Source organism: Bubalus kerabau, chromosome 4 (assembly GCF_029407905.1).
Source record: "Bubalus kerabau isolate K-KA32 ecotype Philippines breed swamp buffalo chromosome 4, PCC_UOA_SB_1v2, whole genome shotgun sequence".
Taxonomy (NCBI): Eukaryota; Metazoa; Chordata; class Mammalia; order Artiodactyla; family Bovidae; genus Bubalus; species Bubalus kerabau.
In genome coordinates this window covers 148,078,642-148,102,746 of record NC_073627.1, presented here as the reverse complement: position 1 = coordinate 148,102,746, position 24,105 = coordinate 148,078,642, and the positions used below count along the sequence as shown (strand labels likewise).

Sequence of the window (24,105 nt, the reverse complement as noted above, 5' to 3'; positions counted from 1 at the left end):
ACATAAATACCTAGGAACTCGTATTTCCTAGAATGAGACTTTATCAGTCTAGGTCAGGCTTCATTTCTGAAGCACCCCCCTCCAACCCCAACTCACATGGACTGCTCAAAATGGCTTCTTCTGCTGCTCCCCTATAGCTAGGGGCATCCAACTAGTCCTCAAACCATGTTTGATGACCGAATGGCAATCAAGGAGCTCACTCTCAGGAACAGGTACACGTGGAGCCACAGTTCACACTTTATACCCAAAGGAATTCCAAATGGATCACAGAATTTAAAGAAGTAATAAGACTCCCCTGGTGGCACAGTGGGTAAGAATCCACCTGCCAATGCAGAGGACATAGGTTTGATCCCTGGTCTGAGAAGATCCCACTTGTCACAGCACAACTAAGCTCATGCACCACACTACTGGGTCCAAGCTCTAGAGCCCAGGAGCTATGACTACTGAGCCCAAGTACTGCACTACTGAAGCCCACACATCCTAGAGCCCAGAGGCCACAACTACTGAGTCCTCGTGCTGCAGATACTAAACCCCATGCGCCTAGAGCCTGTGCTCCACCATAAGAGAAGACACCGCCATCAGAAGTCCAGGCACCGCAACCAGAGAGTAGCCCTGCTCACCACAACTAGAGAAAGCCCATGTAAAGCAGCGAAGAGCCAGTGCAGCCAAAAATAAGAGATAAATAAAGTAAGTAAGTAATAAACCATACAAAGTACGAGAAGAAATGATAGAAAATATTTTTAATAAACTCAAAGCGAGCAGAGACTTTCTAAATGTGATATAATGTCTAAAAAAGATGAAAAATTATTGATAAATTCAACTACTTTAAAAACATAGAATGATGAAAATGTTCTGGAGCTAGATTGTGGTGTATAACCAGTGTGACTGTACTTAATACTACTAAACTGTACACTTAAAAATGCTATGTTTTATTTTATGTATATTTTACATAATACAGAAAAACATACATATATGGGGAAGAGACCAGAAACAAAGTCAAAAGACAAAGGACAACCTAGAGAAAAGATGTGTAAATCATGCAACAGACATAAAGCAATTTTCAATATATAAAGAGTTCCTACAAATTAATAGAGGTCCACAATGCTATTGAAAAATGAGCAAATAGTATGAACTGAAAGTTCACAACAAAGACAAATAGTTCTTAAACACATGAAGAGATGCTTATACTCATTCATATTCAAAAATTAATGACAGAATCCCCTGGTGGTCCAGTGGTTAGGACTTGACACTTTCACTGCAGTGGCCTGGGTTCAGTCCCTGGTTGGGGAACAAAGATACTGCAAGCCACGTGGTGGAGCAAAAAAAAGTTAATGAAACCACACCTATCAAAGTAGCAAGTACCCAAAAGTTCCAGAAAAGGGGGAAGAAATTGGCTCTCTCAATTGTACTGGGTTGCACTATGCTGTGCTGAGTCACTCAGTCATGTCCGACTCAGGGACCCCATGGATTGTAGCCCACCAGGCTCCTCTGTCCATGGGATTCTCCAGGGAAGAATATTGGAGTGGGTAGCCCTTCCCTTCTACAGGGGATCTTCCCAACCCAGGGATCGAACCCAAGTCTCCTGCATTGCAGGCTGATTCTTCACCAGCTGAGTCACAAGGGAAGCCCATGCTATGCTATGCTATGCTAAGTCACTTCAGTCGTGTCCGACTCTGTGTGACCCCATACTGGGTGGTAAACTGGCTTATTTTCTATGAAGAGCAACCTGGAAGATATCTATTAGAATAACAAATGCTCCCCTCTGACCCAGCTATTTCACTTCTGGGAATTTATCCTACAGATAATTTCAACCTTTTATGCAAAAGTTTTCATTACAGAATTATTTGTAATAAAAAAATTGGAAACGAACTCTAAATGTTCACAGATAGGGAGAGAATTAAATAAATTACAGTAAACCCATAGAATAGAGTCATTTCTCCTTGTGCAGTAATGGGCTGATTATCAAAATATGTTGTCAGGTGAAAAAAACCAAGTGTAGAACAATGCATATAACATGATCCCATCTTAGTAAACACATGAAAATATGTAAAAAGTTTTTTGACTGAAATATGCACAGGCTCCACCTGGAAGGATCCACAAGTAGCTGAGGAGCTGGTGGCTGGAAGATGGAAGGAGGGACACGACTTTCCCTGCACGTCCTCTTTGACATCTGTGTCATGTGACAGGTATGACCTTTTCCATTTCAGACCATGTGATCTCTCTCTTGTTCCCATCCCTGCTTAACCACATTGAGGACCAATGACTAAGGCAGCCTCCACATTGATACACAAGAAGGCCACGTCGAAGACGGGGCACAGAATTGTCAGGCCTGATAAAGCTGAAAGAAAGGGACACAGAAGGAAATGCTGTCCCCTGTCCTCTTCCTTGTGTCACTGCTCGAGTGCTAACGTCCCACCAGAAGGCAGGGCTCTCTCAGGCAGCTCTGATGGTGGAGACAGTCTCTGCTGTCTCTTCTTTCCGGAGCTTCCTCACTGCCCACCGAGGACCTTGTCCTCATGGAGTCCCATGAACTGGCTCCAGGTCCCAGCTTTGAAATCTCATTCATCCCTGTGAACAACACGTCCTCCAAGCACACATTTGGCACCATCCTTGATTCTGGGCTCAACAGCGAGTAAGACAGGCAAGCACTTGCCTTTTCAGACCTTAACAATGGAACTGGGAAGTGCTCTGGCTGACCAGTGCGACTCACAAGAGCCCACCACTCATTTTGTAGGAATTTTGTGAACTGCTGGTTAAACGCGGCCACTGTTAAAGAATGCAGAATCCAACAATGTATACCAATCCCAGCAATGACACCAAGAGCTGAAACCCAGCACTACCATAATCAGCAGTGCTGAAGGTGAAATGGGTTCAATTTACTAAATATAATTTGTACAAGGGTGAGAAATAGTCTAACAGTAGATCACATGTCAGATTCAGGGGCAATCAATTTATCAGGAAAAGAATTAGCAGATGGACAAGAACTAGCATTTGTCAAAACATCATCAAACATAGGTTTGTCAAAAATTAATAAGTGCATTCTGGCTATATACCGGCTATATAGATTTATAATAATGAATATGGATATTTTGTATTATTTGTCAATTATTACATATCCTTTACATCAGTAAGATTTACAATAAATATTTGTATGGTGTGTATATATATATATATATATATATATCTCCATGTGTATATTTTATATGTATATATACATGTATGTAAGTTATATACACACATACACATATTTCAATTCACTGTGAAATGACCTATGCTACCTTGAACCTAACTTCTCTAAACTCTAGTTTCCCAATCTGAAAAAGAAACAAACAAAAAAAAACACTTTCCACCTACCTTCAAGGGTCAAGAAAGAAACTCTAAGTTATAAAGTTGAACCCTAATTGTTTCCAACATCCTAATTTTTCCATCTCACGGTGGCTGATTTTTAAATATACACTCCCCACAACTGTCCCCTTGTCTTTGGCTTTTGAGCAGCTGTCTTCTTGCCTGTAACCTCTTTTTTATCACAGGAAGAAGTGCTACCTGAGAAACAAAAGCTTCTCTGCCCTGGAAACTGCTCTGGTTCCAGGTGTCCCTGTCCTCCAGAGCAGGGGTCCCCCATGCTGGAAGTCCCCTCTCTTGCTCCCTGAGTGAGGACGCTAATTGACACTTTGTCATAAGGCTGGCAACATGCCCAAATCCTCCGCAACAGAAACCCATTTTCTCATCAATCCTTTTACACGATTCCACCGGAGCCCTCTGTTTCTCCTCCCTGGGTACAACTCCAAGCACTTCCTAGAGAACTAATTATAAACCATAATTAAACCCTATCTTTTCAGAACACATGATACACCTTTCTACTTGCACTAGAATCAATTAAAATTTGGTGGGGAAGAAGTCAATTCTATATTCAGACCTCCTTTTTCCTTTGTGAAGTCCCAGTTTTCCAGCATTGTAAAAAAAATAGCAAACTTGATGGGACTGACTGACAGCAGGGAGACTGCCAATTGCAGAGAGGTTTAACATCAAGTCCCATGGGTTTTCACTTTTAAATTGCAAATATTCTAGGGCAAACAGTTGTGCTGTAGAGGCTCCATTCACAGACTCAGCACACACGTGGGCTGCTTTCTCTAAGAGCCACACAAGCTGTGACATGGGCACATCAGTGCCTGGTGCCTATCAGCTCTGATATCTGCTTTCCCTTCAGTAACTGATATGGGGTCAACCACAGCTTACTCCCACTAGGCTCCACCATGCTTTAAATTAAAAAAAAAAAAAAAAAAAAAGACAATGAAAATAGGTTACATGGTTAAAAAAAAAAAAAAGTACCACCAGATTTGGAGGAAATTATCAGGATGCCATCATGGAAAGGACATAGCCATTCTGTCTATACCCTACTCTCCAGCGAGCTACTGACACTGGGACCCACTCTGTACATGTAAGGGGCTGATGCTATTCCAAGGGTTATTCCAAGGGGCTGATGCTATCCTTGGGCAGGGCTATTCCAAGGATGAAAACATACTATGCTTCTTAAGGAAGTTTTTAGTGATGACTTAGTCCCCTTTAAAATTCATAGGAGGTACAGTACAGTCGGGCATTTCAGAATTCTGTTGATTATGGCCAATGAAAGGAACTGATCACCAAACAACAGGTACTTCTGGAGTACTTTCTCTGCACAAGATGCTGGGAACAAAAGAACTATGACAACTTAAGTGGCTTACAATACAGGGAAGAGAAACACACAGAAAGCCTCTTGATGAAAGTGAAAGAGGAGAGTGAAAAAGTTGGCTTAAAGCTCAACATTCAGAAAACCAAGATCATGGCATCCAGTCCCATCACTTCATGGCAAATAGATGAGGAAACAGTGGAAACAGTGACAGAAGTTATTTTTTTGGGCTCCAAAATCACTGCAGATGGTGACTGCAGCCATGAAATTAAAAGATGCTTGCTCCTTGGAAGAAAAGTTATGACCAACATAGACAGCATATTAAAAAAGCAGAGACATTACTTTGTCAACAAAGGTCTGTCTGGTCAAAGCTATGGTTTTCCCAGTAATCATGTATGGATGTGAGAGTTGGACTATAAAGAAAGCTGAGTACCGAAGAATTGATGCTTTTAAACTGTGGTGTTGGAGAAGACTCTTGAGAGTCCCTTGGACTGCAAGGAGATCCAACCTGTCCATCCTAAAGGAAATCAGTCCTGAATATTCATTGGAAGGACTGATGTTGAAGCTGAAACTCTAATACCTTGGCCACCTGATGGGAAGAACCAACTCATTTGAAAAGACCCTGATGCTGGGAAAGATTGAAGGCGGGAGGAGAAGGGGACAACAGAGAATGAGATGGTTGGAGGGCATCACTGACTCAATGGACATGAGTTTGAGTAGGCTCCGGGAGTTGGTGATGGACAGGGAGGCCTGGTGTGCTGCAGTCCATGGGGTCACAAAGTCAGACATGACTGAGCGACTGAACTGAACTGAACACGCACAGAGGGACAGCCAGCGATGCAACATGGAGGGTCTAAGTGCTGGATGACTGTGCCAAAGAGGAAATATCCAAGCGTTTGCAAGAGGAAGGAACGCTTTGCAAGGGCATGGTCAAGAGTGACTTCCTGGGACAAATGGAATGGAGACCCAATATTCAGAGTCAAGAGGCAGGTCCTGCATGCTGACAGTACAGATTCTGAGCACCTGCACCAACAGAGGGGAACAGTTTCCATGACAAACCCAGTGCTATTTCACAACTGTCACTAGTGGACATCCCTCTCCTCCAACCGTCCACACATCCAACCCCCACAAACTCTGTTCTTCCCTCTTCTCTGCCCAGCCAGAGGCTGCCCCACATCCTGCGCCACCCTGGCTCCCTGCAGGGGGTTAACAGGAAGAACAGGTGTTCTTTCCCAGCATGGCATGTGCTAAAGGCCCTCTTCGGTGGCTCCAGCTCAGCCCTAGGTGAAGTATCGTCTTCCCAGACAGTGCATACTTGGCCATTCTTCACTGTGACCATCAAGAGTGGACTCACATCCTGCATGCCCCTTGACTGACCCATTTCCCTTCCCCACCATGCCCTCCCAATCAGCCTGGGTCCTTTCACACCCTCCACCACTGACAAGCTTCCTCGGGTAAACTCCACATAAGTGCCCTTTCCCCCAGGGAGCTGGGAGAGGGCAGAAAACATTCTTCACACCTTCTGCCACATCCCAAGACCCAACCTTTCACCTTCAAAAGCCCCCTGCCAGAAGGAGGGGATATGGGAGGCAATAACTAAGCTCTGTGGGTTCCCCACAGTCCCACAGCATGCTATGCCATCCAGCCTGCTGGAGAGGCTGGAACCGCACTGCAGGCTTAAGAGAATGTAAAGTGATTAAAAAGCAAGGAGTTGAGAAGATCCCCTGGAGAATACCCAATCCAGTATTCTTGGCTGGAGAATTCCATGGACAGAGGACCATGGTGGGCTACAGTCCATGGGTCACAAAGAGTTGGACATGACTGAGCAACTAACACACTTTTCTCTAGCTCTGACTAAAAATCAGAAATCAGTATTAAAAAGAAAACCACGTAGCTATTCAGGTTAAAAAAGTCATGGAGACAGTAGCAGGAGGCCACCCTTGTGAGAGAGCATAGTGGACCAAGAAAGAGCAGGCCATGATGGGGACCCCGCTGAGCCATGACTCAGAGCAGCCTGCTCAGCAGGGAGGGGCAAGGCAGAAACTTCCATGTGGGCCATGGGTGGCTGTCACCCTGGGTGAGCAACACCATGGAGTCTCTCCAGGTCTTACTATCTGTGTGCCACCCCATACTACTGGGGCACAACAGATCTGCCCACCGCAGGGGCAACATAAAGACCAGATCACAACACCACCTGCCGCAGAATCCTGGCTCACACCATCAGTAGCCTGCTCTCTTCCTTCCCCAGCTCTGGACACCTAAGGCCAATACCTTCTTTCAGAGGCAGTTTCTTTGCTCACTTGGTGCAGGATCCTCCTCGCCTACCACCTGTTCCAACCCCTAGGTCCATTTGTTAACACTTCCCTGTCTTGATCCTGTAGCCCAGAGGTTCTCAGTGGGCTTGGGTCAGGGTAGGGTGAAATGTTACTAGCATCCAGAGAGCAGAAGCCAGGGATGCTGGCTTCCCACAACCACAAAGAATCATCTCAACCAAAATGTCACTAGTACTGAGGCTGAAAACTTCCAGTTTAAAGGCAGGAAACATGTATTGAACATGTCATACGCCAGGCATTGCTCTGAATGTTTTAAAGTTCTTTGAACTTCCCCCTTCCATGGCGGCAGAGGAATAGGCCACAAAGTAAGCCCATCACCCAATTTCCAGTCATCGCTTAGCAATCTGGGTTGTCCAATGGTTGCCTCTACTATTTTAAACACATTATCCAAGGCCAATGTCTTTCTGTACCTCAGTTTTCTCATCTGTAAAATGTGGGTTATAAAACTTACCTCTAGTCACTGGTCTAGAATGGGTTCCCAGTAAATCCTAGAGTCCTAGTCTCTTCCTTCATGTCTGAGTTCCAATTTGTTTCAGGGAATAAACAAGTAGACACACACACACACACACACACACCCCCACTCGGGCACCTACCTGCTTATATTTTTAGTCCCCAAAAAATCTGAATGAATGAGTGAATAAACAAATGAACCCTCAAAGTCAGAATGGCCTGTCTTTTCTGGAACTCCAGAAACAGTTTTTCATACTTGGTTTCTCTCACTTCTTATTTAGGTTTTCTATTATCATTGGTTATGTAAAGTCTGTCTGCCGCACTTGGAACTCGTTGAGATAAAAGGTTCTGCCCACTACCCCAGCCAGTGCCCTACCATTGAGACATCAATCAACCCTGGATGAATGAATATGTGATGGGCGGATATCACAGCTCACGCAACAATTTTGTTTAACAGGCCATTTATGTTGCCTGTTTATAGTTAACATTGTCACTCCCTGATATTTCACCTGAACTCACCTTATAAGCCCAATTTCCAGGCATTCTTCTTTATAAATTTGTGAGCAACTAATGTTACTGTTACAAACTACAGATATCTCTACACAAGGGACCCAAAGAATAAGGAAGCATCCTTTTAGAGTGCCTCTTGTGAGGCCGCCATATTCCTTGAACAAATGGGCCCTGAGTCCAGGGAACAAGGACGCACTCAAACGCCTAAGTGGGCATTCACTCCCAGCAGCTGGCAGAGCCTCACCATTAAGTAAATCCTAACAATTCAGCCTTTCAGCCACCAATCTAATAGGCTTTTCTTGGCACAGGAAACTCTGGCTTGGCCAAACACTCATTTTCACATCTTAAATCAGTACGTGTCAGAACTGAGCAGAGGCTCAGACCTGCTGTACGTCTTGCCTTCTGCAGCAAGCTCATCTTGGAATGGAACTCACACACTCATTCAGACTCCTTCCCCCATAAAGATCTGTAATAAAAATCAATGATTTGTTCATCGGATCAAACTCCTAGTCTCTTATTCAGCTGCTTAAGACAGTTTTTTTTTTTCATTTAAAAAGCAGCTAGAAAAATGAAATTGACTTTTCAGGAAGCTACAGTACACCCCATTAAAACATGAATCTGTGTGCAGGCATACCTCAGGTTCTTAATAATGCCAGGATGACCGTCCCCCTGAGTGTTTCTGAGCAGCCCTCCCTCCATTGTTGTGCAGCTTTTAGCTGTTCTGGCTTCCCCGAAAGCATGTCTTCCCATCTTGATATGAGCTCCTCCCTCCCTCTTCCCAGAGACTCTGGGTGCACTTTGGCAATGGCATCCCATAAGCCCCATCTCTAGCAGCCCACTCTCAAATGCATGGCTAAGTTCCTGGATAACTTGTTTCTCAGGAGTTCTGAGAATCACTGACCACACCACAGGGCAGACCAGCGAGGGAGCCCAGCACATAAACTGAGTCCTGGGTCTGAGCCAGCTGAAACAGACAGCCAAGACGGAGCACTCAAACGACATCAAACTTGGTAGAATGAGCCCACCCTGTGGGCTGAGCCAAAGACAGAGGAGCAGAGAAGGCGGGAGGATGGAATTGAGGGGAAGGGGGAAGTAACCCCCACCCTGCCCCAGGCGGCCAGGCCAGAACCTGGGTGATGATGAGGAACTAACAGGAAAAGGCAGGCCCCTGAGACCCAGAAGCCTGTTCAGTCCCTCCTATTCTTAGTAAACAGCCACCCCTTATTCAGCACTTTCTATGTTCCTGCTACTGGGTCAAGTACCTTACACACATCACATATATCTTCACAACTACCTTCTGAGGCAGATGTGATAATTATACCAGTTTCACAGATGAGAAGACTGAGTCTCACAGAAGTCAATTGCCTTCCCCAAAGCTAGTGCTTTGTTGAGTCAGGGATGTGGGTCAAAAGCTCTGATTTATATTATCATTTCCGAATATGTACCTTCATAGCTTCCCTGGTGGCTCAGACAGTAAAGAATCTGCTGCAGTGCGGGAGACCCAGGTTCAATTCCTGGGTTGGGAAGATCCCGACTGCAGTATTCTTGCCTGGAGAATTCCACGGACAGAGGAATCTGGTGGGCTACAGTCCATGGGATTGCAAAGGGTTGGACACGACTGAGAGACTAACACTTTCGAGGCAGATAAACAAGGCCTCCTGTGCAGATAGCTGAATCCCACCCAATGTAAGACACACAAAAAGTCAATTTGTGAAATGCCCAATTCATAGGGAGAGCCAAGAATCACAGGGACAAGCCAAGTACAAAAAAATACCAAGTGCCCAGTTATTTACCACAAATTAAGGATATAGAAGATAAGAAAGAGAACCGGCAAGACAAGCCTGGACAGGCTCCACAGAAGGCTGCAGGCCACCACCGGCCAGCGCACTTTGCATTTGCTTTTTAGTTCTCCAGGTTAAAACTTCTCTCTAATGCAGGTAAATTTTTTTTAATTAAAAAAAAATATGTTTTTATTGCCCGCCCAGCGTGGGCCAGAGTGGAGGTGGCTCAGGGTCAGTGGGCGAGGGCACTGGCCTTCACAGGCCTGCATCCTCCTCCGGGCAGGCTAGGTGCACTCACCAGCCAGTCAGGACCCAGCCCCCGCAGGGCTACGGGCAAAAGGCAGGCTGCACAATGACTGTGAGCCCTTCCCCATGGGCGCCTGGGTTCTAGATGAAATTAAAGGGCACACTGGGCCTTGGGGAAGGAGCACCGGAGACTCAAGAATGTTGTGAGTATGGACCCAGCAGGACTCTGGATCCTGTTCCACTGTTTCTCCATCTGACTTTGTCCAGTGGGTGCAAAATTAAAAAAAAAAAAAAAAAAAAAAAAAAAAACTTTTTTTTTTTTTTTTTTAATTATATGCCTCAAAGAATGTTGCTTCTGAAGATAAGGCCTACAAAGGATGGTCCATCTTAACTGGTACCATTCATAAAACTGGATATATTCATTCAGTGCCCCAACCATGTTTAGCAAGACCAAGGGATCTGATGTTTCTATTCCACAGCTAGGCTTACCTTGCCTGTCCCCAACTGCATTTGCCAAGCTCTCCTATCTCTCTGTGTCAGGGGAGGGCTGGGGAGGAAAGTAAAATGATAAAGCTTCATCCTGGAAAATATTCCACTTGTTCAAATTCACTTTCTCTGCCAAACAATTGAATCAGCTGCCTGAAGCTGGTGAGGAGGCACATCTGACAGGTGTCCAAACTTTGCAGTATTAAAAGGGTCACTGTAACTATCTCCCCTCTATTCCAAAGGTAGTGTGAATTACATGGCAAAGAAGTGCCTAGAACAGGGTCTCGAGCACTCTTTTTATAGATTTTTCACCAAATGGGATGACACGTGAGGACTCCACTCTGATTGTACAATGTGGAAAAAGAGACATTAGGAGGAGAACAACAGCAGAGTTGCCTTAGGTCAGGCAGGCCTTGTCCTGAGCACACGGTGCCACTGCAATTATGGTCTGAAAAGAGGTGTAAGCTGGCCAGGGAAGGGGAAGGAAATAAACCTATTGTTATCCAAAGAAAGAGGAGCTCCTGAAGACATTTTGGTGGAAATTTCTGGTACTACGAACAGCAGTTCACGTGCTGATTCTCAACAGCAAGTGGCAAAAACAACACTTAGCAAGACAACTTTCTGTATCCACATCTAAGGTATATAGCAGAAACCCTGGCAGGCTCTGGTTTCAGTTAACTGATTTATGTAGCAGTAAAATAGTATTTTTAAGATAACAAATAACCTAGTAGTGTTTTTTTGACTTACCAAATTTCTAAGAACAGTTCCTCTGGGTATCAGGTGCAATTCAGCATTTACAACTTCAGCAGTTAGCTGTGAAAAGTCTATTCTCTACAGTATCCATTCACCTACAGGGCCAATGGCTTTGTTTTTTTAAAGGGAAGCAGTCTATTATATAATATTAGGCTCAAAAGGTTGCAGCTTTTCAACACTCTTTCAGAGACACATATTTCTGCTGCTTACCCATAAACCACAGATGGCAAAAAAAAAGAAAGAAAGCTTTAAAGGAGGCAAAACAATTTAGAAAAACTTCTCAAAGTGGGGTGGAAACATCAGAGCAGAATCAGCACAACTACTGATCTCTTCTCCCCCAAGCCACTCCTTCCATGTGCCTACGTATCCCTGACACAATTCTGTCCCATCACCTGAGCTGAGTCTTATCTGCCCTCCCACACATATATAGCCTAGTCTAAGACAGCAGTATGAGTTGCTAGGCAGACACAGAGACAGGCAGTTCCGAGGGAAATCTGACCCTCTTCATGGTGGGACCAAAAAAGATACCGATTATCTCTTCTATGGAAAATTCTACACTGGGAGGTAGACAAAGAACATGGTGGACTGAAGTAAGGTCTCAAAAATCCTGACAATTTTTACAAGTTAAAAAGGGAAGGGGGTGCATGGTTCTGAAGGTAGAAAACAATGAGTGATGGAAAAATGGAAATTAGCTCATTACTTATAAGTGAAAATTTACTATATCAACTGTCCTGAGATATTTAAAAACCAGTCCCACTCATCACATGATATCTGAGTAGGAATAATCAAAACAGTTTTGACTGAAAATGTGTCCTGCAAAAGTTCACACACAGAGCCAAGTTTTCCAGCTGAAAACCATCAGGCTTATGAATATCAGCACCATCAACATAAACTTTTCAAACACCAGTGATCAGCAGTTCACAGCATTCATTTGTTCAAACATTATGTTCTTCGTCCAAAGTTGAAAGCGTTTTTAAAGGGGGAAAAAAACCAACTTTCTCCCCACCTCCTTCCCCTCTTGATGTCTCTGAACATAACATTATATTACTGAATAAAATTTCTCAAGCTCACAATCGAAATGTCGACAGGTAGGACACAAGGGAAAGACTCAGGGTCATTTCTCAGAGGTAAGCAACATTATACTTAAATGATCACACTGTGATGTGTCTGTAATGGTCTGTAAGCCACACGAGCGCTTAACGTCACCTCTGAAAGACAGGAACGATAAACAAGAGTCACTAAGGATCACACCTGTCAGCTATCACAAGAGATTAGTTACCAGCACATGACTGGTTTTGTTTTGTTTTGAACTAGGATTGAAAATGAGACCAGTGATTTTAGGTTATGGGTTTGGGCAAGCTCCGGGAGTTGGTGATGGACAGGGAAGCCTGGCGTGCTACAGTTCATGGGGTTGCAAAGAGTCAGACACGACGAGCAACTGAACTGAACTGAACAGAACATTGAACCTGGAACGGGGATATGGCACTTTCTGTTTTACCTAAGAAAGATGTACTAGTTAGACAGTTATTTTTAAACCTATTTTTGTTAGATGACGTAGAAAAACCAAAGATCAATCACTTTTTCCTCTACTCTCTCCTAACTGGATATTTAAAGGAATTCATTTAAAATATTAACAAAGTAATAATTGTATTTATTATAAAAAATTATACTACCATATAATCTCCTTCAAGGCTGAGAGATGATACATTCTGTTGTGATAACTTACCACAACAAACCAACGCAAAACAATCAGCTGTCACTTTCCACATAAAGATTTAAACAATCATACCCCAACCTTAAACCAGACAGACTAGTGATGCTTAATGAAATGAGAAGCTGTCACTTATAGGGTGGCCTATTAGGTAGAGCCACAAACTCTCACATATTCCAAGACTCAAAGGTTAAATAATAATGAAAGTGTTCTGTGAACTTTCTAAAAAGCTAAATTATTTACTTTGAGACTTGGGTAAAACTACAGCAGGTTCAAGCGCCATTCATAACCATGGGGCACAAGCCATTTGGAAAAGGCAAGAATGTCACATGTGTTGTCAGATACCCATGAGTGTTCTGAACGCCAAGGGTCAACCTCTGCATGGGGTGAAATGAAAACCCACCATGAAATGGTTACTGGTTACTCCTGACCATCCTGTCCAAGCAGGTATTAAGATAGATGGGCATTAGATGGCTACCTAAACCACTTCTCTTAAATATCAATGTTTCCTGGCTTCCAAAAAAAAGATAATCACCAAATCCTAAGTAGTATGAAGAATATAATGAAAACAGTCCTGCTCAGGAGTCTAGGTCCATCTCTTGCTACCTACCAACCAGCTACCTCAAGAAAGCTACTGGACCTAAGGTCTGATGGGATGAAACAAGAAGAAAGGGCTCACTGACTGCTCAGCTTCTTCTAAGGTCTAATTGTCCAAGGGTCTTGGGCTGCCCTTCACCAACAAAAAGCATCACTACGAACAAAGCTAGTGGAGGTGATGGAATTCCAGTTGAGCTATTTGAAATCCTGGAAGATGATGCTGTGAAAGTGCTACAATCAAAATGTCAGTAAATTTGGAAAACTCAGCAGTGGCCACAGGACTGGAAAAGGTCAGTTTTCATTCCAATCCCAAAGAAAGGCAATGCCAAAAAATGCTCAAATTACCACACAATTGCACTCATCTCACATGCTAGTAAAGTAATGGTCAAAATTCTCCAAGCCAGGCTTCAGCAATAAGTGAATCGTGAACTTCCAGATGTTCAAGCTGGCTTTAGAAAAGGCAGAGGAACCAGAGATCAAATTGCCAACATCCGTTGGATCATTGGAAAAGCAAGACAGTTCCAGAAAAACACCTATTTCTTCTTTATTGACTATGCCAAAGTCTTGGACTGTGTGGATCACAATAAACTGTGAAAAATTCTGGAAGAGATGGGAATACCAGACCACCTGACCTGCCTCTCAAGAAACCTATATGCGGGTCAGGAAGCAACAGTTAGAACTGGACATGGAACAACAGACTGGTTCCAAATAGGAAAAGGAGTACGTCAAGGCTGTATATTGTCACCCTGCTTATTTAACTTATATGCAGAGTACATCATGAGAAACGCTGGGCTGGAAGAAGCACAAGCTGGAATCAAGATCGCGAGGAGAAATATCAATAACCTCAGATATGTAGATGACACCACCCTTATGGCAGAAAGTGAAGAGGAACTAAAAAACCTCTTGATGAAAGTGAAAGAAGAGAGTGAAAAAGTTGGCTTAAAGCTCAACATTCAGAAAACGAAGATCATGGCATCTGGTCCCATCACTTCACGGGAAATAGATGGGGAAACAGTGGAAACAATGTCAGACTTTATTTTGGGGGGCTCCAAAATCACTGCAGATGGTGATTGCAGCTATGAAATTAAAAGACGCTTACTTCTTGGAAGGAAAGTTATGACCAACCTAGACAGCATATTAAAAAGCAGAGACATTACTTTGCCAACAAAGGTGCGTCTAGTCAAGGCTATGGTTTTTCCAGTGGTCATGTATGGATGTAAAGTTGGACTGTGAAGAAAACTGAGCGCCGAAGAATTGATGCTTTTGAACTGTGGTTATGGAGAAGGCTCTTGAGGGTCCCTTGGACTGCAAGGAGATCCAACCAGTCCATTCTAAAGGAGATCCGTCCTGGGTGTTCTTTGGAAGGACTGATGCTAAGGCTGAAACTCCAATACTTTGGCCACCTCATGTGAAGAGTTGACTCACTGGAAAAGACTCTGATGCTGGGAGGGATTGGGGGCAGGAGGAGAAGGGGACGACAGAGGATGAGATCGCTGGATGGCATCACTGACTCGATGGACATGAGTTTGGGTGTACTCCGGGAGTTGGTGATGGACAGGGAGGCCTGGCCTGGTGTGGTTCATGGGGTCACAAAGAGTCGGACACGACTGAGTGACTGAACTCAACTCAACTCACCGACAAAAGCTCCTCCCCTTCACTCTACCAGTAGGTAGCTTTCTTTGTCTCCCGATCAGAAAGAAGTTTTTACACTAAAATCATGCTTTATTTCATGCATATGAAATGCAAGATTAGGTTAGGTTAGGTACACAAAGCTACTGACTAGAATTAAAGGTGAAAGTTCATAACACATTCCCTGGCAGGGTGTCCCAGAGATCAGACAACACAATCTTGACCTTGAGGTTCACCTCTCATCCCCCTACCACAGCATCTCTGAAGCCTCTCCCCTCCACCCCTCTCCTCAATGCGCGCACACACACACTCACACATCAATGCCTCACACACACACACACACACACACACTCACACACCAGTGCCTCAAGGAAATGCACTCTGCACTTCCGAGGTTACAGATTCGCTGGAAGACCAGAGGATATGTCTGACAATGGCACCTCTTCTGACATAACACCGTATTTGCAATTACTGAAATTAATCTGCACATCCATCTCTGTAAGCTTATTGTGTTTTTCACGGCTTTACAGGGGTGAGCCAACGCTATGGGGCTTTTAGGTTCCTAAGCAGCTGGGTGAGACACAAGCCAAGAGTAAAGAGCACAGACGGGCCAAGAAGGCTGCTTCAATGTTCCCTGGCTTCTCCATCAATAAGCACCTCCATACCCTACATTCCTGGGGTATGCTGGGGTCCAGTGAGCTGAATTTCTGTGTCCCCAGGAGGTCCAGAGGCACATTCTGCATTCCCAGTGCTGGCAAGCAAGCATTCAGCCCAAATGCCACTCAGCACTGTCACACGCCCTCACTTCACATTCTAGAAGACTATTATTAGATCTCCCTGAAATGCACAGAATTTTTAAATCCCTGACTGTTATCTCTAATAGGAATATTTGAACTCTATCTCTCTTAAAGCTTGGCTGCCTTTCCCATCAGAACAAACATCTGAGGGGATAAGAAAGCAGAAATGAATAGAGAAAACTCACAATCAGCGAGGTCCTACAGGATGATCTCACTAGTCAACCCCACGAGCCTTTGAGCCCCACTTCCAAGGAGAAAACATGCTCGGAGGTCTCTCCTTCCACCCTCACCCCCATCCCCATGAGACTGCCAGTATTCTTAAGACTGATTTCTGCAGTTCACAGTAAATCAACTGAAAGATGTACTCAGACTGTCAGGTTTATTATCAATACAGCTCCTTATGTTGATTAAAATGCTCATGGATTTTATGCCAAAATGAGAATGTTTTAACTTTGAATTATTATCTTCCAGTGACCATCCAAACAAATGTAGAATATGTAAGGCTCCACTGTGTTTTGTTTAAAACTCATCTTGTGCTTAGAAATTTTGGCTGCTGTGAACATTACTGTTCAGCCAGAGAATGCAAAAGCAAAAGCAGCTCTTATTTTGATGAGCTGCAGTCTTTAATATCCTAAGTTTATCCCCACCAGTCATCACTTATTGAGGGTCATATACATGTAAATATATATGGGGTGTTCATGATGCTTTATGAATATTAATCCATTCATTCATTCAATCAGCAAGCATTTATTGAGCACCTAGTAGCACACATCTAATTAGGCATAAGAGATAAAAAGTGATGAGAAAGTCCAGGGCCACAACCTTGTGACAAGTTGTGGGGAAAGCAGACAATCAAACAAGTAATGAGTATACACTGTGGTAAATGCTATAATGAGGAAAGGAGGTTATTAAAAATAATATCTGGGGCAGTGACTACAATCCGATGTTTACAGCCACTGCCTCCAATTCTCACAACATCCTGCAAAGGTAGGTATCTTCCCACTTTCCGGTGTACCAGGCTGTCCCATGCTACACACTGCCTCTCCATCTGTGTTGGCATCCGCATCATCATTTGCATCTCAAAACCCCATTCTGGTCTCAATATTGTACCTGCAGGCCTGCATTAACTTATTCAGGCACTGACCAAATTTTTGCCCGGAATTATAAAGCACATTGTACACCCTGGGGAGAAAAGAGACCAGAACACACTCTAAAGGAACTTTCAAGTCGGCTACATGGAGTAATACAAGAACATTAATAACACAAAGCAAACATGGAGCATGGACCGGGCAGTCTGTGATCACGATCAATGGAGTGCTTTAGACAAGCCATTTGGCTTCTGAAAGGGAGAGATCATCGTGGAGAGATTTATTCAGGAGATAGGACCAAGGTCTTAAGATCACATAAGGTCAGACTGGAAGAGAAACAAGGCTAGTCCTTAGAAAGGCAGTGTTCAGAGAGGTGCTCGGAAGGCTCACGGATTAGGCTGAACCAAAGCCAGGGGTGAAACTGGAGCCCGATGGTGGGACAAGCCAGACTTCAGCTGCCCCATGCGCCCGCTGATAAGAGATGCTAAGGCACCTGGGGCATTAAAATGACCCAGTGTAACAGCACATGCAGAAATCCACATTTGTAAGAACTCCTCCCAGAAACCACTACACATGACGGAAGCAGTTCTTCATGCCACCTCCTGGGATAGAGGCTGAGACCCAAAGGACCTCCTGGAGTCAACAGAGGTCACCAAACAATACTCTAATGATGAAGTCTCTTTCGCTGCAGGCACTTGTCTCCACTTGACTTCAAGGCCAGAGCTGCATTATTCAGAATCAGCGTAGAGAGGCTGAGGGCCGTTAGTAGTGGGTCTTCCTCACGGCCCTTTATCCACAGGCCCTTCCCCAAATTGGTAAACAGACACTTTAAAGAATATCGGATTGCAAACCGAGTTATTGGCGTGCCTGGAATACTCACGTCTCAACCAAGTTCTGCCGATGATATCTTTGTTTGTTTAACTCATGACTGCTGATAAAATACTTTTACATGTCTTAGATTACTTGATACTCACAACAGTCATGAAATAAGCACTAGGCCTCTAATTTAATAGATGAAGATCCTGAGGGTCAGGGAGGATAAGTGGCCTATTCAAAGTTATAAGGCTACTGAACTGTAGAGCCAATTTTGGGTCAGACTATCTGTGCAGTGGTCTGTCTGCTCTGTCACTACTGCAAATGATCATAATACTTTATGAAGTTTTTTAGAGCTGACAAAGAGTTTTTATGGTAGTCCTGGCAGTATACACACTAATATACCCAGACAGAGACACACACACTCTCGCCCTTGTACATACAAACTCTGTTTTCATAAAAGTAAAGTGACAATAGTAATAATCATAATACTATATTCTACTTGTTAAAAAACCCATCTTTCCTCCTCTAGCTATGGACTTTTCTCAGCTTATTTATAAGGTGAAGAAGAAGTCACTCAGTCGTGTCCGACTCTTTGCGAACCCACGGACTATAGCCTATCAGGCTCCTCCGTCCATGGGATTTTCCAGGCAAGGGTACTGGAGTGGGTTGCCATTTCCTTCTCCAGGGGATCTTCCCTACCCAGGGATTGAACCTGGGTCTCCTGCATTATGGGCAGACGCTTTATCCTCTAAGCCACCAGGGAAGCCCTTTATAAGGTGAGTAGCTATTATTTAGATTACTGCTAAAGATACATGGGTGAAGTCTTAAATCCTAGATGTTGGCCTATTTGTAACTCACGCTTAGAACAACCCTGCTTATGTGTTAAATATCTGCCCATTTCCATTTTGCAACACTAAGCTCTTGCCTCCACTCCTGAGCTCCTCGCAGTGACTCACAAAGCAGCATCTTTCCCAAATGTCCATCTTATGCCTGCATTTGTTTTCAGGAAGTGGCAATTTCCCAGCAGACATAAAATTCACAGGACTTGAAAAAAACTTTAAAAAAAAAAAAAAACCCAACTATTTACCACATTTTTAGACAAAAACAAAAGACCTATTAGACAGATGGGCACGTATACTTTTTTTTTCAAAATCCCCAACTCCCAATTTTTCAGAGCACTTCTTTGAAATTCGTAGGTCACACAAATTAAAATTTTCAATAAACAATTTGTCAGTTAGTCTTGCACAGTGGGGAGAAAATTATACACAGAAATGTAGAACAAGCCAGAATCAAAGCCAACTGCTAGTGACAAATGAGCAAACCACTTCCCAAAGCAGAGGCAGAGGTCCTATCATCACACCCACGAAATAAAGGATCACAAACTCCTCCATCAGCCACAGGGAGTCCACATTTTTTGTTTTTCCTTCTCAGTACACATAATTCTATCAAAAGATCTTAATGAAAATAAGGTCAGCATATTTAATCTATAAAGCAGTCATCTCACCTACTTTTAATCATCTCTCTTTATGAGAGAATTTATATAATCAGGCCACACTACACAAACAGAATTTAAATATAGTTTTTCGCCTTTCTCCCCTGCTCCCAAAGGAAAACTCCATGTACCACTCATCTTGCTAAAAGCCACAGGAATAAAGTGACTTAATTCTAGTTAAACCAAGTATTTCAACCACATACTCTTAAACCTTAACCTTAAACATATCCACGAAATGTGATTTTTGAGAGGTTTCCTTCTTATTCATTCAGTAAATCTCCAGTATATAATAAGCTTCCCCTAAGCACAAGCTCCCAGTGATGTTCTTAGTTCATACTAAATGTATACAGAAATATTTTGTATAATAACTTTAAAAACATTGCTTTTAGCCTGAACTATTACTTGAACTTGAAAAATATTTTAAACTCAACTTCAGTTCTCATAAGGTAATCTAGGGTGTGGGTGTTTTTTAATTTCCTTTTCATGGGGAAAAAGGAAGCACTGAATCAGACAACAGATGTATATGGAAAAATACATATTTTGACACACATATTAAATAAAGACATACTTTTTGTTTGTTTAAAGATTCTTCTACTTGACTCACAATACAAATAAACCACAGTCAAATTCCTTATGCTGAATTTAAATTAAGGTGTGAAACCTGGGTTTTCTGCTGAAGCCAGACCAGAGCACAACCCACCTTGTCAAATCCCCAGTCAAGAGGAGACCCATCCAGCCCTTCCATGTCCCCAAAGAAATGGTTCTTTGTTCACCTGGAACTGAAAGGCTCCACTTTCAGAATCATAGCTCCTGCAGCAATGGAAGTATGCTTTGAATCCAGATAGCCATATTAGACTCGCCCTCAGGGATTTGTTAAAAATTTAACATCGTGAAAGAAAGCAAAGCAAGCAACCGCTGACACCAACTGGGTAATTAAACTGCTGGTTCAAGGAAGTTTCAAAATCTAAACCCAACATCAACATCTGGCAAGTCTTCATGTGTGACCTACCAATATTTGTTCATGCATGTTACTCCGAAAATTCATAAAGAGGGAAAGTGTTATGCTTTTAAAAGCCTATTAATTGGTTTGTTCTCTCTATCTGAATCACACATAAGCAGCTAACTCCAGTTCCAACTACGCATCAGTTTTTGCCTCATTGTCTCAGAAGGGCAAAAGCTGACAAGAGTTATTGAAGACAATTAAATCTGTTCTTGTCCAGGGGTCTGGATCAATACACTGCATCATAATCTAACACTGAAATTGCCTCTCCACCCCCAGCCCCTTGGATGAGGTAGTTTATTTCTGGTTCCTAGTCCTTGCTGGGTTAGTAACTCTTTTCTCTATAATTTGCACATCTCCTAGAAGGGCGAGGGAGACATCTGAATTCAAACTCCATTTGTTTACCGCCCGCTACCCGCAATATTATGCATTCCCACCACCCAGAAGCTTGAGCTTTCGGCACCCCACCCCACCTGCCCCGTACCTGCCAAGCTCCTCGCCGGTGTCGTAGTAATCATCCACGTTTTCCTGCCTGAACACGGTCATGATAAACTGTCACGCGTCACCAAAGCCCAGCGCACTTCAGCTCCGCTTCCCAAACCATCACCACCACTCCTGCGCCTCCGTGGGCCCCTCATGCATCAGTCAGCAGTCCTTTAAAAAAAAAAAAAAAAAAAAAAGGCAATATAATAATAAAATGACAACCCCAAAAGGAAGTACCCTTCCCCTGGGCTAAGTCTAGCTCGCTGAAGACCACCTCTCCGGAGCTGCCCCACCCCACCGGGTGGAGAGGAGCACTCTTTGTTAAACCCCAGCATAGGGATGCCCCCAGCCCAGCATCGCTGGCGCACTCGTGTGGCCCGGCACCGCCGCACCCCAAGGGTCTCCGAAAGCAAGGCGCGGAGCACCGATCAGCACCCGCTCCGGAAGTCGCTGGCCTCCCCGCCTCCTCTTTCTATGCACACACGCCCACCCAGATCCCCACCTCCAGGGGCGCCGCGGAAGAATGAAGCCCTCGCCCGGGCGGAAAGCGCCTGGCTGGAAGCATCCCTCTCCTGCCAGCAGCAGCCGTGCAGCCCCCGCGCCACCTCTCGGTGCCCGCAGTTCCCCGGCCGCCACGGCCACCTTCTCTCCTCCCTCGAGCCAAGCTGTCCCCAGAGGCACATTCCTGGCGACTCCCGCTCCGTTACCCAGCCGACCCGGCGTGCGGCCGCCCGGGGGAGCAAGGGAGGGAAGGGAGCGGCCGAGGGAGGCGCGGCCGCCGGCTCCCAGTCTTCGCGCCCGGAACACAAAGCGCCCGGCCCGCGCCACCTGTTCCCATCCGGCCCGCGGGGCTGGGGGAACCTCCTGGTGGCGATCCCACTTCTCCCCTCAGTCAAGTTTACCCTGCCTCGGCCTTCGCTGTTGTCTTGGGCGCTGCCCGGGCAAACCTCGTCGTGCCGCAGCCGCGAAAGCCAAAGCAGGCGGCGGGGCTCGGGAGGAGCAGAGAGTCGCGCGCGGCCACTCACCCGGGCGCCCGGGAGCTGCCCGGGTCCTTCCCGGGCGCTGTCGGAGGCCGACGGTAGGCGCCAGCGCCCGAGACGAGCTGGGCGGCGGCGGGAGTGCAAGGAGGCTGAGAGTGAGGGCGCGGATCCCGAGCGTCCGCCCGGCGTCGGCTCGGCCTGCCTCTCCCGCTCCGGCTCCGGAGCAGCCCCGCGGCTCCTAGCCGCCTTCCGGGCGGAGGGCGGCCGACAGGCGGCCAATAGGGACCCCGCGGGCGGGCTGGCGACACGGCCCACCCACCTCCGATCTGCCCGGCCGGGCCGGCGCTGCAGCTGCTGCGCGGCGCTGGCTGCTCCTCCCCGTTCGGCTCTTGGGGCTCGCTGGCGCGCTCTACCGCGCACACCCCCACACCAACCCACTCACCCTACACCCGCGCAGAGAGCGGTCGCGCGCAACGTGGGTGCCCCACCTGTGACACGCGGCTACGCTGCCTTCTTCCGCTAGGATCCAGAGGAATGCGATTTCTTTCTCCTGCAAAGGTGTTTTGAGCCCCCAGTGTGGGCCAGGCACGGTGCTTGGCACCTGAAAATCACAACAGACCATAATAAGTTTTTAAAAATCTCTGGCCTTCTGAAACTTACATTTTGGCAGAGAAACTAGACAATAAGTATGTAAACGAATAAATGAGATCATTTTAGAAAGGATGGGTTCTGTGGAGACAATACTGAAGGATAACACGATAAAGAATGACAAGACAGGAGTAGACCTCATTAGGAGTTTCTCTACGGGACTGGTGTTTTGAGCTGAAATCTGGACTGTGAAAAGATATGAAACCAAAGAATAAAGGTTTGGGGTATCAGGGGCCCAATGTAACAGCAGAAACGAAAGGCTTATGTGTGCAGTCCAATACGAACTGGTTATTGATGAGTTGAAATGTGGTTAGTCCAGAATTAGGTGTGCAAGAAGTGTGAAATACACATGGGATTCCAAGACTTGGTATAGAAATAAGGCTGAAAAACATTTCTTGAATATTTTTTATGTTAAATGCATGTTCAAATAACAGTATTTTGTATATATTGGGTTAAATAAAATATATTATTAAAATTAATGTTACTTTTTACTTTTCAAAATGCATATATTATAAAATATGAGTACCTATGTGGCTTGCAGATATTTCTATGGACTGTGCTGGTCTTCTTAGAGATCCCATACCTACTGGAGATCCTTATCCATTCTCTCTGCTTCTTACCCCAGGCGCCCACCAAGCCCTGAGGTGTGAGAAACAGGAAGGATGTTTCCCTATAAGGACTGCTGTACCTGCAAGCTCAGTCATGTCTGATTCCGTGTGACCCCATGGACTGTAGCCCGCCAGGCTCCTCTGTCCATGAGATTTCCCAGGCAAGAATACTGGAGTGGGTTGCAGTTTCCTTCTCCAGGGGATCTTCCAGATGCAGGGATTGAGTCTTCTGAGTTTCCTGCATTGGCAGGCAGATTACTTAACCATTGAGCCACCTGGGAAGTCCATAGAGACTGTTGGGAATCCTTAAACAGAGAAAAGCTCCTATTGGAAAAATCTACTTTACTGCTGAGAGTTACTGAAACTGGTATGTGAACACACTGAGAATTCAGCCCCATGTCATTGTTCAAATTTCCAGATTTTCCAAAATGAGATGGTTTAAACTCTCTTTGTGCTAAGTCTCTTCAGTCGGGTCTGACTCTGTGCGACACTGTGGACTGTAGCCTGCCAGCTGTCCATGGGGATTCTCCAGGCAAAAATACTAAAGTGGGTTGCCATTTCCTTCTCCAAAACTCTCTTTAGTTCAACAGAAATTCTTGGGGTAAAAAAGAATACTCCTCAGATCTTATGTGAGACCCTCCTCTTAAAGAACATTTCATACAGTGACCCACAGAAAGGGCACACATTCATTATGACAGAATCAAGGGAAGATTCCACATTGGGAGGCATTATCAATCAAAGTGATGGGTTTCAGAATTAACACAAAAGGATCTTGAGAGGTGAGAAATACAGGCAAAAATAACAAAAAAAGTGATTCATTTTGGGAAAATGTAATTGACTACATCTGTTGGCGGGAGGGATTAAAAACACAGACTTGAGTGCTTGAGGATGACTGCTTTAGGGGTAATATTTTCCCACAAAATAAATAAATAAGTTTTCCAAAGCAGTGAGGAGAACTGGTTCTATTTGGTGACCAGCATGTCTTCCCTACCCTATTGGACATGATGATCACAGTGGATTTTCTAGAGTAT

The 24,105-nt window shown here is 44.7% G+C and overlaps 1 protein-coding gene and 1 non-coding gene across 3 annotated transcripts in view; both read right to left on the bottom strand.

Moving 5' to 3' along the window:
* DAPK1 (death associated protein kinase 1) overlaps window positions 1–22,112 on the bottom strand; it is a 210,994-nt gene extending 188,882 nt beyond the window's left edge. The window contains exons 1-2 of one of the 2 annotated variants that reach the window (XM_055578982.1): window positions 21,864–22,112; window positions 20,840–21,009 (exon numbers count right to left, since the gene is read on the bottom strand). In XM_055578982.1, coding sequence (XP_055434957.1) covers window positions 20,840–20,901 — 62 coding nt within the window. In that variant the 5' untranslated portion in view covers window positions 20,902–21,009; window positions 21,864–22,112. The other variant, XM_055578983.1, reaches the window with a different exon arrangement.
* Window positions 18,555–18,626, bottom strand: TRNAY-AUA (transfer RNA tyrosine (anticodon AUA)). The gene has a single exon. It is a non-coding gene; the product is annotated as a tRNA-Tyr (tRNA).
* Window positions 22,113–24,105: the final 1,993 nt, after the last annotated feature.